At 39.1% G+C, this 16,246-nt stretch overlaps 1 protein-coding gene across 1 annotated transcript in view; it reads left to right on the plus strand.

Moving 5' to 3' along the window:
• Nucleotides 1-1,022: 1,022 nt before the first annotated feature.
• Nucleotides 1,023-16,246, plus strand: part of LOC106906772 (contactin-associated protein-like 2) — a 32,105-nt gene continuing 16,881 nt past the window's right edge. The window contains exons 1-4 of the mRNA XM_088001419.1: nucleotides 1,023-1,134; nucleotides 1,941-2,177; nucleotides 5,834-6,067; nucleotides 6,151-6,284. Of these exons, the coding sequence (XP_087857545.1) occupies nucleotides 1,062-1,134; nucleotides 1,941-2,177; nucleotides 5,834-6,067; nucleotides 6,151-6,284 (678 nt within the window). The 5' untranslated portion in view covers nucleotides 1,023-1,061. The remainder of the gene's footprint in view (nucleotides 1,135-1,940; nucleotides 2,178-5,833; nucleotides 6,068-6,150; nucleotides 6,285-16,246) is intronic.

A 16,246-nucleotide genomic window follows, 5' to 3' on the forward strand; every position in this document is an offset into this window, starting at 1 on the left:
ATCTTTGGGGGGAAATGCTGTTACACTGCACTGTAATACTTGTGGAGCTCAGTGTACCTGGACAGTAATTGGTATTTGCAGGCTGATTTTGTTTTTGAACAAGTTTGGTCGGCTGCCCAAGAAAAGTGTTTTGGAAACTGTTGGTGTTTAAGGCAGACAAATATTGGAGCAACTATAAAACTTTTGTGATTATTTTTTTGGGGGGGGTATCTTCTTTTAGTTGTGCTATTATGTTGAAGATGGAGAAGTTAACTCAGTGTCTAATTATCAATTTCAGACATGAAGCCTCAAAGCATATCATGTTCACTCTCATCTTCTACCATGCTACAAATCCTGGATTAATCTGTCCAAAGCATCTTTCTCCCAAAGGGTCTGTTCTATTTCTGTTCATCTATCTGTCCTAAATATTCTTTAAAAAGCAAAGCAAGCAGAACTTCTCTGCATCAGATTCTTTGCTGATGTATTGAATGGGTTGAGGTGATTTGTTCTTGTGAGAAACCCTTCACAATTTTTTAGTGAAGTTAACTTTTTATAGCCTTTGAGACAGTGGCAAAGCTTTAATATGGGTTTAATCTTATAGTAGTTGACTTTTGTATTTTTAAATTTTTTTGCATTAAAAAATTGAGAAACTGTTTTCCTTTTTCTTTTCTATTTACAAGCCATTTTTTCAAATGTGATCAAGTGTTTTATCTCCGCATTTCCAGTTTTACCTGAGTATATAATTTGTAACTGATACGTCGTGTGAATACTTTTGAATTATAGACTGCAGTCACTCTCCATCAAGCTCTATTAGCTCGCATTTAGGAGCCAGAAAGAAGCAGGACACACCTGTGCTTCAGGATGTGTTGGTGTGTGCGTGCCTGCCTCAGTCTCTGCAGGCATCAGAGCCTGCTGTCCGTTTAATCAGAGACTGATTTAGCCCTGGGTAAACAGGTGGCAGAAACCTCCAGCCAATCAGTGCTACAAAATAGATTAATTAAGAGGTCTACTAAGAGTGTAATTCTTTATGAGTCTGGAAGTGGAGAAAGCAGGTGAAAGCCCACCTGCATCCTGATTTGTCAATGATGCATTGGCCGGAGAGAACCAGCGCATGTTTCGGTCGTCTTTCTATCTCTGCGATCCCGCAGCTAAGTAGTTAAGTTTCTTTTCTTCCCTTTATGTGAAAATGCTGATGAGGGAGGAAACAATTTGCACATTCAAGTTTCCTTATATGTCCTTTTCAAGTTGTTATTTCTCCCTAAGCAAGAGGATCCAATTTGGAGACTTGAATCCCTAAAATGTCCCGTGGCTCTTGTTAATGATGGTGTTCATCATGTATGCGTGTGCATACCTGCATTTCTGTCCTACGTCAGGTGCCTGTATATTCAAATCGATACCTGTAGGTGCATGTTTATGAGTGTGTTTATTGCTTTAGTCATTTAGCTCCAAATTCATCTATTTAACGCCCTTACCTTGTCCATTTTAATGGGTAGTTAGATTGTAATGGTGCTAGACCAGAATGACAATGGAAGCATTTTATAAAAATAGCTATTGACACCCCAAGGCAACCCATTAATGTTTGTATTGACTCATTGAAATCAGGTACACTGTGTGTGGCGCGTTTTGAATGTGTTTGTCTGAAGTATGTAGTTTTGCATACGTTCCATGCGCCCATTAGCATGTGCGTGCTTGCGAGGTGTTCATTAAGAAACCGTGTTCATTAGGCTTTTCTAATTAGTGAAAAATCAAATGAGTTGAAGGTTGTTTCAAGAACAGTGTCGCAGTTTGAAAGATTAGCATAACATCAGTGGCTTCCTCCAGGCTCCGGCGTATTAGCGCTTCCAAAACTGATTAAAATGGAGCCTCTTGCATTCAGAGTGACTCCTGTAACCCTGAATCCCATTTGTCAACTACTCCATGCTCTTCATTTCTTTGCCTGATCCCTTTCTGTCGCCTCTCAGGTGCTGCGGGGGGCCAGCGGGGGTTTCTGGGTTGTATCCGAGCCTTACGAATGAATGGCATCACCCTCAACCTGGAAGAGAGAGCCAAAGTCACGCCAGGGGTTATGTCTGGTTGCCAGGGTCACTGCACCAGCTTTGGGATGTACTGCAGGAATGGAGGGAAGTGTGTGGAGAGGTATAACGGGTATTTATGTGACTGCACCACCACCGCCTTCAATGGCCCATTCTGCACCAAAGGTAAGGACTTTTTTTTTTTTATGTACCAGTTTCAGCCTCAGTGTGTATTCTAGTGTCTTATGCAAATGTATTCTCCAGCAGTAAGTCTGTGATCTCCTTTAGATGATTTAATTCTAGTCACTCAAAGAATTTCATCACCCCAAACGTCTGGGCAACACCTTCATGGAAACCAGGATGATAGTGGAACAATTAAAGCTCACGCAGCTCCAGTAACTAGTTGAATATGTGAGTGAAAATGGGCACCAGTTGGTCAGCGCAGGTAGAAATACTGTCAGGGCTCTGGAGATTTCCTGGTCGTCTGAAGTTGAGAGAGCTGACTTGTGTATTCCTCTGTGATCTTAATGTGAGGAGAGATGGGATGGGGTTGCAGGTAGTTGACTGAAGTACACTTAAGTTTGCAATTGAAGCAAAATGTGCCAGGACTATTTATACAAAGTTCTGTACATCCTCAAACTATTCCAATTCAAAAACTACAAATACATTTCAAGACTTTTATGGTTCCTCATTTGTAGGATTTTCTCTTCAAACTTACAATAGTTGCTTTATTTCAAAATATAACACAAAATCCCTGAGCCTGGGCTTATCCACTTCTACAAAGCCATTTGTAGAAGAATTTTATCATTCACAGTCCCTTTTTTAGGCTGCAGAGCCAGAGTCAAATAGCACCAGAATTACTGTTATAGTACTTATGCTTTATTGAGCTTCATTGGCCGACACCCTACTGTGATTTTTGCTGCGCTTTGTGATTGTCCTCACTTCCTATTCAGTTTGCAGCCGTCTGTGTTGAAAGTGTTTGGGCTTATGATAAAAGCCATCGATTGGCAGTGATATTGTGCTTACCTACCAATTCTCCCTGACTTTGGGGTGCGCTTGCTGAATACTGAGGATGTGGAAAGGCAGACCTGGGAGATCAAACTCGGGGACATGAATAAAAATAAAACGAAATAATAAATTACTTTTGCAAAAAATGTGGGTGTGTTTAGGTTTTTGGAAGATCACAGACAGAAAATGTCACACTGTAGCTCTGCTTCGGCTTTGCTGCGTAGTGCTAAAACACCATGTTTGTTTCATTGGGATTCATTAGATAGTCTATTAAAGTTCTACTTCCCAGAACAAGTTTTTGTAAAGTACTCAGGGGAGAAGAGCAGCAATGTTGTCAGAGGCGTTCTGCTAGCTCCCAGTCAGAGAGTTGATCTCCGACACGTGAATTAATTTGTTTCCTAAAGTTGAATGGTGTTTTTCCCCTGCGCTCTTGGCAGGGGGGTGACAAGATGACAGAAAAGCAGTGTGCATCTTTTTGTGGGTAGTTGTGCTTGTGTATGTCTCTTTTTGTGTGTGTGTGTGTGTGTGTGTGTGTGTGTCCTCATGTGCCATGACAGAGAATGGCAGTGTGCAGTGATAGTGCTAGCATAAGACATGAAAAGACCTCCTTTGAATTTTGTCAGAAGCAATGAAGTATTTCAAGATTTAAAGAATAAAGATTAGCCTACTGTCTCTGTAAGAGGAAGGGTCTTGTGTGGAGGGGTGAACGAGTGTGTGTGTGTGTGTGTGTGTGTGTGTGACTATGTGCAGGTTGTGGAGTGGGGCTTGTGGCGGGGGGGGGATTGCATGGGTACACATCAGAGAAGCAGACGAAAGGGAGAGAGCACACCCTTGTGTCTGTTTGGTTTTTTGCACGTCACTTTAACTTCTTCATCGTCTGTTCCCTTAGATTTTTCCCATTTTCCCAAAAATGGTTTCAGTCTGCTTTTTTTTTTTTTTTTTTAAGTTTCTCCCACTCATTATATTCTGTTTTCCGTGTCTTGTTTCTTTGCCCTTTTCCAAAGTTTTTCCATTCTTCCCTCTTTAATGTACCATCACCTTTTCCACCTACCTAACCCATCCTCCCAGTGAGTGAAAAATGCTTGGAGTCAGCCATAATTGCACAGTGCATTTCCATTGTATCCATATTTACACAGCGCTTAGGGGACCCTCCGGTGTTATTATTATACACTCCCATTCTTTTTGCTTTTCTGCCCTTGGGGGCCATTGGGTGTCTGCGTTCAAAGGTACATACACAAATGAATACCCGAGCGCAAGCAACCCACATCTGTATTACCTCTGCAGTCACACAATCACACAGAACATGCTGTGGCTCTGGTTCGCTTTTCTCATTCATTTTGCCAGAAAATTGTATGTTGCCTCTGAAGCTTTGGGCTTTGAGTGAGTCACTTTTTTTTTTTTTTTCCCTCCAGCTAGGCAGAGATGGAGGTTGGTTGCCCACAGATTTGGTGAAAAATGTTGCTTTAAAAGGTGCTTAAAACTTTAAATACTCAGCTTTTTTTTTTTTGCTGGCTTATGCCAAGTCAACTATTCGTGTAGCACACGTCAGCAACGAGGCAGTTCAATGCACTGCATTTTGTCAAATGCATTTCACAAAATCATCAAACAGATGTACATCAATTGTGTTGATCAATATTCCACTTACTACTAATCAAAGGCAACTATTTTTGTGGTTTTCTGGAAGTTTGTTCCAGATTGGCTTAGGTTGACAGAATGCATCAGGATAAGAAACCACATGCGCATCTATGAACAGAAATGTTGAATTCTTGTTACAGACCTCCAATGTGAGAGGGGAACAAAATGTGGAAACATCTGCAAACTCTGCAGGGTGCTAAATATTGTGTGAATTTTGTGGATATAATTTGGAGCAGCTTTAGTAAACTTTCTTAAATGCCGGCATAGAAAGTAATACAAGAGTACTTACAAACAGTGTTTGTCATAAACACAAAGCAATTTGCTAAATGGGCCTCTTTCAGCTTTGAAATGTATCTAAATGTATGAAAGGTTTTCCCCCGTAAGAATATTCCAGCCAGCAAAGTCTCCCATTTTCTATTAATAAGGCTTCTATTAAATTTAAGTAGCGTAGCATGAAGAATTTATCAGTCTGAGTCTGGTGGGAGACAGGGGTGCAGTGAAGCTTTATAAAATTTATATAAATGTGTTCAGTTGCAATTTTGTGTTCAGGAGGGATAAGACAAACATGTCGCAGTGTATTCTACACGGGGAAAAAAAGAAAAAACAAACACTTTTCTATTTGTATTTTGCACAAGCCTTCTTTTTAAGTTGATGGTGTTTGTCTGTTTTTTAGCAGATCCAGACCGAATGTACACACACACACACACACACACACACTCCAAACAAAGAGCATAACTTATATAGGTTACAGAAAATAAGGGCGCTTCTTTTGAACGTTTGATTATGAGAATCAATAAGCCCCCTGGAATGGTAAAAGCATGCCATTAGGTTCGTTAATGTACTGGTAAATGGCGTATTGTTTGGATTCAGGTGCTGGAGAGCAGCAATTTAATACCCACTTTACTACACCTGCAGAACACAACCGTATTCATGTGTGTGTTTATTCCCCTCTGGCTAAATATTATGTTTACCAGCTTATGTCTTTGCATGTATGAGTCAGCGAGTGGCTCCCTGTGGCTTGGTTATGATCCAAGGTGTTTTTCTTACTTTCTTAATTTTGTTTGTTTTTTTTCTCTTTTCTCTCGCTGGCTTTTCTGGAACACATGCAGATGCACTCGTGTATTTCCTCTGTGTGTGCCTTTCTCAATTGAGGATATAATTAAATTTTTTTATATTTTTTTCTCCTCCTTCTCACCCAGATGTTGGTGGCTTCTTTGAGGCAGGAACACTGGTCAAATACAACTTCATGCCTGAACCAGTTCCAGGGGCCAGTAAAGACACAAAAGCCTTGACGCAACAGCTGATGCCAAACGACGTGAACCTAACGAAGGAAGAAGTGACCCTCAGTTTTAGCACATCCAGTTCTCCTGCAATTCTCATGTACGTGAGCTCCAAGACACAGGACTACCTGGCTCTGGTGTTGAGAAACAATGGTAAGGCTGACATGCACGCCTGCAGTTTGCCGGTTCTCACTTGAAACAGCAAAACTTCAGCCGCGGCTGCGGGTCTCTTCAAGGCTCACTGCAGGTCCGGTATAACCTCGGCGGTCTGAGGGAGCCGTTTGCAATAGATGTGGACCAGCGTAACCTGGCCAACGGACAACCACACAACATCAACGTGTCCCGTCAGAACAGAAGCATCTCCGTCCAGGTACAGTCTCGACACACGCATACGTCCTAAACCCCTCTCTTGCTCTTGTAGCTTTGAATCAATACTCGGAGCAAGGGGCGGGGAAGCTTTAGCTTGAAATCCATACAATCGAGTGCCGCGCAGACTGTCACTGAGCTACTGCACGTAGATATAAAAATAAACAAAATGTTTTTCTGTGCAATCTCACAAGCCCAGCAAGACTTTAATGGATTGTTTGCATTGCACCAGACTGTCCCCTTCTCCTCCCAGCTTGTCTGTTTCCACTTTTAATCTATTTTCAGAAGCAACCTAAGCACAGTAACGGAGAAAGTATCGATCCGTGTGTGTTCGACGAGGGCACATTGCTGTGTGGGTTTTAACTGCAGCCATTACTGTTTGTATGTAAAGTATGCAAGACTGCACATTGATGCGAGGCGCATTAGGAGACGCTGGATACGTCTGGAATATGTCTGTTGTAGTGCATTAGAGAAGCATTTTTTTTTTTTTTTTTACCCTCTTTAACTTTTCCCACATTTTGTCACATCACAGTGTTTTCATTGGGATTTTATATGACAGATTACAATAGAGTAATGCATAATTGGGGAGTGGAAGGAATGTGATCTATGGCTTTTATGTTTTCATTTAAAAATAAATGTTGAGAAACAGCCCGTATGCCGCTGAATAAGTTTCAGTGAAACCAAATACCTTCAATAGTCCATCTGTGAGCAGCAAAGTCTCAATAAACATCCAAATGCTCTCCGAAGGCTTGAGACGTTTACTGGAGAACATTACTGAACAAACGGCGTTATGGAAACCCAGCAGCACAGCAAACAGGTCAGGCATGAAAGTTATAGAAAAGTCAAATGCAGAGTCAATTTCCAAAATAACATTCAAATATATCTCACCGAGCGCTGATTAATACATCATATGAAACAGGAGAATGTGACACAACTGCAAACTAACTAAGACATCGCTATGTACTGACACTGACAGCCTGGGTAGGTAGAGCTTCTGACAGAAAAGCAGCCAAGAGGTCACTGCTCATTCTGGAGGAGCTGCAGAGACACAACCAGCAGTTAAGCACTATATATATATAAAAAAAAATTATTGCTTGATTGATCGATGTCTACATTTATTAAAAGATGTTTGATCATTTCTGCCTGCAGTCAGAAAGCTGGTCAAAGTTGATAAGATGAATTGTCATCAACTACAGGTCAGTCCTTTTAGACATTGCCAAAGACTTGAGACTGGAATGGAGGGTGAAAACGGTAATCCCAAAATACAGTAAAATTTTCAAAGAAGTTTTTTATATTAAAGCACCTTTATGCGTTAGAGAGACTCAGTCTATGAAAAGACTTGAAAACTATTGTTAACAGGTCGCAGGAATGGTATTTCCTGAAAATCTTGTGCTGTTGGAGCTAATTTGCAGAGAAATAAAAAATGAAACAAATTCAGGTATGGCCTTGCAAAGAAATGCCTCAAAAGACTTGTAGCTTTAATTGCACCGAAAGATGGTTTCATAAAGTGTTGGCACAGGCTGGGCTGAATGCAAATGAGTGCTGCACTTCACCAAATGTCACTTTCCTTACCCTTCAAAGTAATGTGCTATTCTGTGTTGCTTTGTTTACTATATGAAAATTCTAAGAATAAGCTTTGTGGTTTGTAGCATGAAAAAAATGTTCGGCAGGCTTGAATGCTTCTCACATTTAGCTGCGTGACATTTGGTTTTTGTGCAGTTGCAATGCTGGATGCAGATTGAGCAAGACAATTTAACAACTTTTTTATAGTGTGACTGTTGCTTGTTTTTGTGCAGTTTAAGGATTGATCATTTTGACCTACAGCAGTTTAATTTAATCATTTAATATTTGTATGGAATTGTATTGCATTTTTATAATTCCTCAAGAGTCTATCTCTTGCAAGGAGGAAAAACCAAGAAGCAGACAAACATGTGAAAACTTAAACTGTATCTTTCACCTCTTTTTAGAATTTGACTAATTTGAGCTCCGATGTATCACTAGTTAAATATAAATTAAAAATAAACTATTTGCTTGATATATTTCACACATATATTGAATTCTCAGTATAAAATCCTGTCTATCCAAAGATTAGTTAGGTGGCATTCTAAAGTTCAAGAAACTATGCGCCTCCTAGTGATCCAAAGGAGACATTACATTGTTTTTGAATGAATCTGACTCTTCTGTCTGCAAAACATTGCTGAAAGAATCTCACATTGGTTGTCAATGCTGTGTATTTCCATGTTTGTTTTGTTTTTTCTGTTATACAAAAATATATACTGCTCAAAAAAATAAAGGGAACACTCAAATAACACATCCTAGATCTGAATGAATGAAATATCCTCATTGAATACTTTGTTCTGTACAAAGTTGAATGTGCTGACAACAAAATCACACAAAAATCATCAATGGAAATCAAATTTATTAACCAATGGAGGCCTGGATTTGGAGCCACACACAAAATTAAAGTGAAATGTTCCCTTTATTTTTTTGAGCAGTATATAATGTTACAAAGGTCCAAATCATGGACTGTTGCTCTGATATTCATTCGTCGTCCCAAAAGCTGTTTTCTTTTTGCTTTTCATGTAAATCAATGTTTTGGAACCATCCATTTTGCAAGTTTCAGAATGAAACGGACAGACCTATAGCAATGTTAGATGTTTAATTTTGTCCAACTTCTGTGTAGATAACCAGTGTTCATTAATTAAAGCTTAATAATAACCGAAAAATGTTTTTGCACAAAGAAAAACCCTTGTCCTCAAGCATGCCAGATATAAGAACAGCAAGTTTTAAGAACATATGCCGTTACTCCTTTTTAGTTTTTTATACATGTCAGTGAGTGACTGCATTTCATCACCACACAAAGGTCTAGCATGGATACACTTTTTTTGTTTGCCAAAGCCTTTATTGCACTGTTTCCTATCCTTTTAAGTGTGCTGGTGTAATGGAAAACACATCTTAAAGTGGGACTAAATGTGAAGAAATAAAAGAGAATGGCGGAATATCAAGTCCTGTCACGTCTTTTATAATATATATATATATATATATATATATATATATATATATATATATATATATATATATATATATATATATATATATATATATATATATATGTCTCTTTTGATGTGCTGCCTTTCTAAATAATGCATGTGTACTGGGATCAAAGTTGTGGAAGTCAGTGCTCTGTTGCGTCAGAAGTGTGTTACTTTTTGGTGACATCATCGTCTTTTTTTCTTTTTCCTTTCCTGAACTCTTACACTAAAGACTCATGACTTCACTTCGAATTGAACCCCCTCGGCTTGAAAAGACTTGATATCTTACGTCAAACAGACAGTAGGTTACAGTGGAAACTTGTCTGCCATGCAATGATGGAACTTTCCTGCCCACTGTGCACCCCCTGCTAATTCCCACAATTGCCTCCTCCTGTTGCTGTATCACGCATGCCGCATCTACCATCTGTCTACCTGCTTTTCCTTCTTACTTTGGCAGCATAGACTCCAGCGGTTTGGGGGAGTTGTTCTGTCATCCAGTGCTGCAAAAGGGGTGTTTGAAAAGTTGAAACAAAAAATAAAATTGGGGAGGAGGACACTGCGCAGCATTACTCTGTTCCACATCGTTAAGGAAATTTCAGTCCTGTCTTTACTTGGGACTTAACTAGAGTCTTGGATGGAAAGACTCGACTCTCGTGACTTGCAAAAGAATGACTTTGTTCCTTTTCTGGTGTTCAGGTTTTGAGTAAACACACTTTAAACTTTAATGTTGCCTGGACTGCATCTGTTATTACTTGCATAATCTTCAGTTTTTGATGATAATACAATAATCCAATCTCATCTGGACAAATACACACAACTCTGGGGGGAACAGTTTGCTTGATTCCTCCAACATTTCTCACTTTAGTTTTAACCTGCTCTGCTGTCTGTGAGCAGCTCCATAAAAAAAAAGCCTCCCCAACCTCCTGCATCACTGACTGCTTTACAAACAGACCACAGTCATCAGTCAGCTGACTGAAGAGCTGAGTGGGTGGACAGCAGCACAGGATCACTGCAGGAAACTGTACTCTCACTACTTCTTTGTCCTGGGAACTGCTCTGTAGGTTTCTGACATGAACTAATCCCTTGACAAACTGCAGGCTTTTCTCTGGGTGGTCCATCGCTACCCCTTTGGATGTCTGTTCGCCAATTTCTGGATTCCATGCTGTGCCCTTGTTGTGATCTTTGCAGGATGCCTGACTTGCAGAGATAGCGAGGCCATGCAAGGAGACAGTGCTGTATTGCTTTATTGAGAGCAGGCGAACTTTCAAGTCTGTACACATGCTTTTGTGGTTATCCTCAGCTGTGTGCACTATATACTTCTTTCTGTTTCTTCTTTTTTTTTAAAGCTCCTGCAAAAAATCCTGTGGCTAACTTGTTGCTTATGAGTATGATTCTTTTTTAAGATAAATAGGCTTTCCCAACAAGGGGCATTAGTGGGACTTTATTTATAGAAACAGGGAGTTCTCCGGCCCAAGCTTCCAGTCTCATTTTCTTAATTGAAACAGCAGACCCTTGAGATGTCTCTGAGAAAGCTCCAAGCACGAGGTAACTTTGTTACTGCTCAAGCTGCCAATATTAAAGAGCAGTCAGTAAATTCAAACTGTATTCAGAATTTTTATGTACAAATATTTACTTATACAAATATAATGATCATCTGCACAGTGGAACATTACCTTTAAATTCACTCTAGCAGTTCTATAGGCACTACGTTACTTTGGTGTTATCGCTTTAAATGTGCCCTCTTAACTAGGGTTTTCAAAAATAATCAATATTTTTGGGTAATTCATTTTTGCAAATTGTTTTGGATACTTCTTTTCTTCAAAATTGAGAAAAGCCGAGCCTTTTATGCCTTCAAATTGAGACACACAGACACACACACACACCCTCCCCTTGTTTATAGACGTTCTCCTGAAAAACCATGGCTGAAAATCAAAAGAGTGAGCTGCTTCTGGAAGCTTAACACTCCATTAACATGGCAAGTACATAGTAAGAAAAGGGAAAGTCAAAACCATTGTTCAGAGGTGTTTTTCCTGTGAGGCAGACAAACATAAAAAGCCAATAAGAAACCTTCAGCTACAGAGCAGAGGCTACAAACACAGTGCAACCAGTGTAACCATGCCAAAGACTGACACTCTGAAGTTTAAAGTGGACTTTAAAGCTGCTGTTCCCCATCGGGGAAGAATCACTGTATAAACATTAGCAAGTTAGTGATAGTCCCATCGAGATGCGTGTACCGACCAACTCCCCATGGCACAACAGATCCAGTCTACTGCAGGGAAATCTCCAGCAGCAGATGGTTCATCTGTAACAAAAGGCTGACGCATCCACCGGCGTTTCTCTGTTCAGAACTAGAGGAAGTAGCAGCTAATGTGGCAAATAACAAAACTGTGACTTCAGACCCACTGACGAGTTGAACAGAAGTTAGTCGGAGCTCGTCACAATATTTCCTGCTCACTCCAGTTGATCCCAAAAGAAAATATGGTGCATAACTGGCCAGAACACATTTGTGCAGACCAGAGTCTTCTTTACACTGCAAAATAATCTGATTGCCAATTATATGCAGATCTGAATCTTAGGTGAATACTTCCATAAAGGATGTTAACACTTCCTCTACGTTTGTTGAATGTTTTGTTGTGCAGAAAATTCACTCTTCAAAGTTTTTTTTTTTCCAAATATGTGCTATATATTTTTTTTTCATTTTTAAGAGAAAAATAAGGATAATTAAAATCTGAATGATGATAAATTATATTGAAATAATGTATTTCTGGTAATTATTATTAATCAAGCCTCCCCTATAGCTCATTGCTTACAGTCGCATTGTGCAGCAGGAGAAATAAACTAAAGAAAATGACATTTAAAAAATAAGTGTGTTTTTCTCATATCGAGTTAAGCAGATTAGATGCATCCATATTATTTTATGACGCATCTCTTGAAACTGTTGATTATTGATTATTGATGATTCTCACGATTCTCACAGCGTAGGAGCTGATCTGTGTTTTGAATATCAATTCAACAGGGGATAACACTTACGAAGTATTCCAGTGTTTTGTGTTTCGTGTGCTAGTTTTGCACAGCGTCAAGAATTAGGATGAGCACTGGAGGGCTTGACGTGGTAATTTAGTTTTAAGAAAAACAAAGTGATTATCAAAGTAACTGTAGGGAGTAAGGCATGGAGGGAAAAAAATAGATTAAATTTATAGATATGGTGTTAAAAGTAAAGCCGGGAGGTTCACTAACAGTGATCGCTTTGATGGGTAAAACTTCTCCCTGTTTTGCTGCCTCAGGGCGCTTCTCGATGTGTAAACAGACAACAACAGATAATATTTCTGCTACATTGAGATCCTGTTTGATCTGCAGACGCTCTGACTGTGACCCACACTTTTACTAATCCATTGTAAGACATATAAGAGACAGAGTTTATTTTCTTCCAATAAACACAACATCACGAGTACGTTCTTATGGAGCAGAGCAGCTTTTTTTTTTTTTTTTATAGCATTTTACCCATTCCAATATATAGTGCAAAAAAAAGTGTTTCTTGTTAAACTTGAAAGCTTGAAGTTCATATAGTAACTTATTAAATTTAACAAATTTGCTGCAGGTAATTTAAGCAGCAAAATGCTGAAAAGATCACCAATTTTCTACTTAAATTTTCCTTTACTTCTTCATGCAAATAAGCATAGCAGCGTTTCTCCTCGAAGGCATGACTTGGGTTACGGCTGTATTGTCTGCTAACAGGACCGGTTCAGGCTGTTATTCTGCCGTTGTGTTGACTCGTCATCAACTACAAGTGTGCCTAAACCCAAGTTATGCACATAAAGGCCTTTTCACCAATCATGGACACTCAAAGTTTATGGTGAGTTGTTTCTGCACTTTGTTTCCGTTGTGTAGTTCAGAGGTTGCAAAGCTACAGTCTGATCTTTTCTGTTGCTTCTTACTTCTAACATAAGGCATCTTTAATTTATGATTTGTCTATATGGGAACACCAATCTTACAGTGTTTTAATTGGAAAACCTTTTCTTAAAGTGTAGAGTTTCAAACAAAGCTTCCGTCAGATGTTTCTTTGGTGACAACCACAGACAGCAAACCTTGAACAGTATTGTTTAGTTTGCAGCCTAATCTGACGACAGACTGCTGTCACAATTGGTTTCTCTGCTAAGAAATTACCAACACGAAAATCCATTCACTTAACTTCCGAGGAGTCCTAGTAGAGAGTATTATTGTTTATCATCACCCGGAAGAAAAATTACAGTCATCAAAATGTGCCATCCTGTGATAACAAACTATAATTCGGGTTATGGTCATAAAAACAGTTTTAAGTGTATTCCACCATTGCTGCCATACAACCATCTACAAATGCTCCACTTGACATTCATAAAGTAAAATATATGCAAATTATAGTATCATGTCTAACATTACGGCTGCATTACTGAAAATAACTGATAAATAAGCCTCCTTTTTGGTAATGAGTTGGTTTATCTTAAGTAGTGTTTGTGTTTTTACAGCCAACAAGACCGCCATCATTTTTTTTCCCCCCCTTCTATCGTTTACCACACGGTAATTTTAAAAAAAAACTTGAAAACGAGCTCGCTCTTCTCTGTAAAGTGAATTTAAAAATGATCAGAACACATTAGCCACATAAATCCGTTCATTGTGCCAAGAGTCTTACGTTCATTTGGTCTAATTGTTAGTTAATCTGTCATACTTTACTCATTACCACAGCAGCCAATAAAATGTTTATAGGACCTGAGGTGTGATGGTGTGTGCTGTGCTGCAATTTGAGGCTTACTGAAAACGATTGTGTTAAAGTAATCCCATGTAACTCGTGAGAGCACCGCTCTGCAGTAGTGGTTATGTGTTTTTGGTTTAAAAACTCTGTCACTGTGTACGTACAATTTCAATTCCACTCCCAGTATTTTATTGCTACCCTAAGGCGACAATAAAATTATTTACTGTATATTGAACAAAAAAATGACAAAATTTTCTACTAAGCTCACCACATCATCATATCCATTGTGACCATCCTTCACCATGTTTCTTCCTGACTCTGAATTTTCATGTTTCATGACTATTTTGAGCTTTGATTTTTAAAGAATCTCTGTATATGACATCCCATGACGTGAACAGTACTCAACATTAATCTTGAGACATTTAGTAGCTGCATGTAATAATAGATATTTATCAATTACTGCACTATCGCTCTGATTTGCTTTTATGAGTGAAGGGTAGAGCTATGAGTAAAACGCGTTATGGAGTTGATTTTGTAAAGAGCCTGGAGACCTAGTAGATTTTTTAATAAAGGGAACAGCGGACTCCTAACTGCAGGCTAGAAAGCTGTCACTTCTCTGCAGTTCAGAAGACAATTCTTCTTAGGCAGCTGAAAAGTAACTATTGAGGTTCACGACACCAGAAGAAACAAAAAAGAGAAAAAGTAAACATGTGCCTCCTTGAATGCAAAATCAAAGAGTCGGGTGGAAACATGGGAAAAAAAAAACAAAAAAACTCAGTGATTTAAGATGTGAAAACCTCGAATGAAAAATAAGATGCTATTCAGGGATTCACAAGCAAATCAAATCTGACTTTTAAAACACAGCTGGGTGGTGAATTGGGGATTCCCACTGCAGGAGTGTTTTTTTTTTTTATAGACTTGCCATTTTTCCATTTAATTGTTTTTTGTGCCACTCGTAAAATTAATTAATGTTGCAATCCTATTGTTTTACCTTAAAAACAATTGACTTGGCACCGTAGCAGCATTGCATTGTCATGTCTTAACCTACACTACGTCAGTATACCCACACAGTGCATCTCTTTCTGACTGGAAAAAAGGATTTTATTTTGTTCTTCTTCACCCTGTTGTTGACAAGAATGATGGTGCTGCCTATTGGCTCAGGATATCGTGACAAACTTCTGTCATGCGCGGTACTTTTCGCCGACTTTTCCTGAAACTCTCCCGTGTGGCTTAGATTCCTTGCTGCAGCTGCATGGAATATAAGTAGATATATTTGAAGAAGGGATTTCATAAAAAACCTGAAAGAATATGGGAAATATTGATGGATGTACTCAAAAGAACTTCAGCTTGTAGTTCATTCTCTAGTGATAACTCACTGAGTAGCCCCAAGGTCGGTATCTACAAAGATACGCAAGTGAAAGTTGTGAGTGTTAAACTATTTAATGAGTGCTTCTCGTAGTTTTTATCTCATTAAGCTAATTGTTTTGGGCTTGCGTTGCTATTGGTAAATGACACCATAGCAAATCACAAATTCCATTTATTTTTGGATTTGCAAGTACAACAAGCACTAAAGGCAAAGTTATGCCCTGTGTGATTTCATCAGGGGCGAAAAACTTGGTTCTTGGTAGATATGTTTTAACAAAACATAAAAAATTGACGACATGTTACATTTTCAGTTGATAAACTATGTCTAATGGAAATTTGATTGATTTTGCATAAATCTGACCAATGGCTTAAAGCAACGTGTCCATTTTGCACATTATCACAATGCATTTAAATAATTAAGCCATCCAGACTTTAGGCGAGCCTAATATTTACAGTACGTCAGGCATGTGGAGTACCTGCCGAGATATTCCCACAGAGAGAAGCAAAAGGCGGCAGTGTTTGGTTTTTAAGCAGCCTGAGAGGTCTCATTGGGTTAGTTCACTATCAAAGGCCCACCAAGATGAGATTAAAATGAGCCCCCATCTTCCCATCTCCGAGATGAAAGTGAGAAAAGCCTTCGGGCAACAGACATCTCATCCGAGAGTTCCCTCCTCTCATCTCCAGTTACTGTCGATAGATCGGCCGCGTGAATGAGTGCAACGCCAATGGAGCGAGACGGTAACGCGGCAGTTTAACTGATAATGATGTTCAACTATTTATTCAAGGTTAAAGGGGGAGATGCTTTGCATTTCTTTGCTCTTATTTGTTTGCCGCAAAATGTGT

This window comes from Poecilia mexicana, unplaced genomic scaffold, assembly GCF_051168715.1.
Source record: "Poecilia mexicana isolate PSO_F unplaced genomic scaffold, ASM5116871v1 scaffold_20, whole genome shotgun sequence".
In the NCBI taxonomy this organism is placed as follows: Eukaryota; Metazoa; Chordata; class Actinopteri; order Cyprinodontiformes; family Poeciliidae; genus Poecilia; species Poecilia mexicana.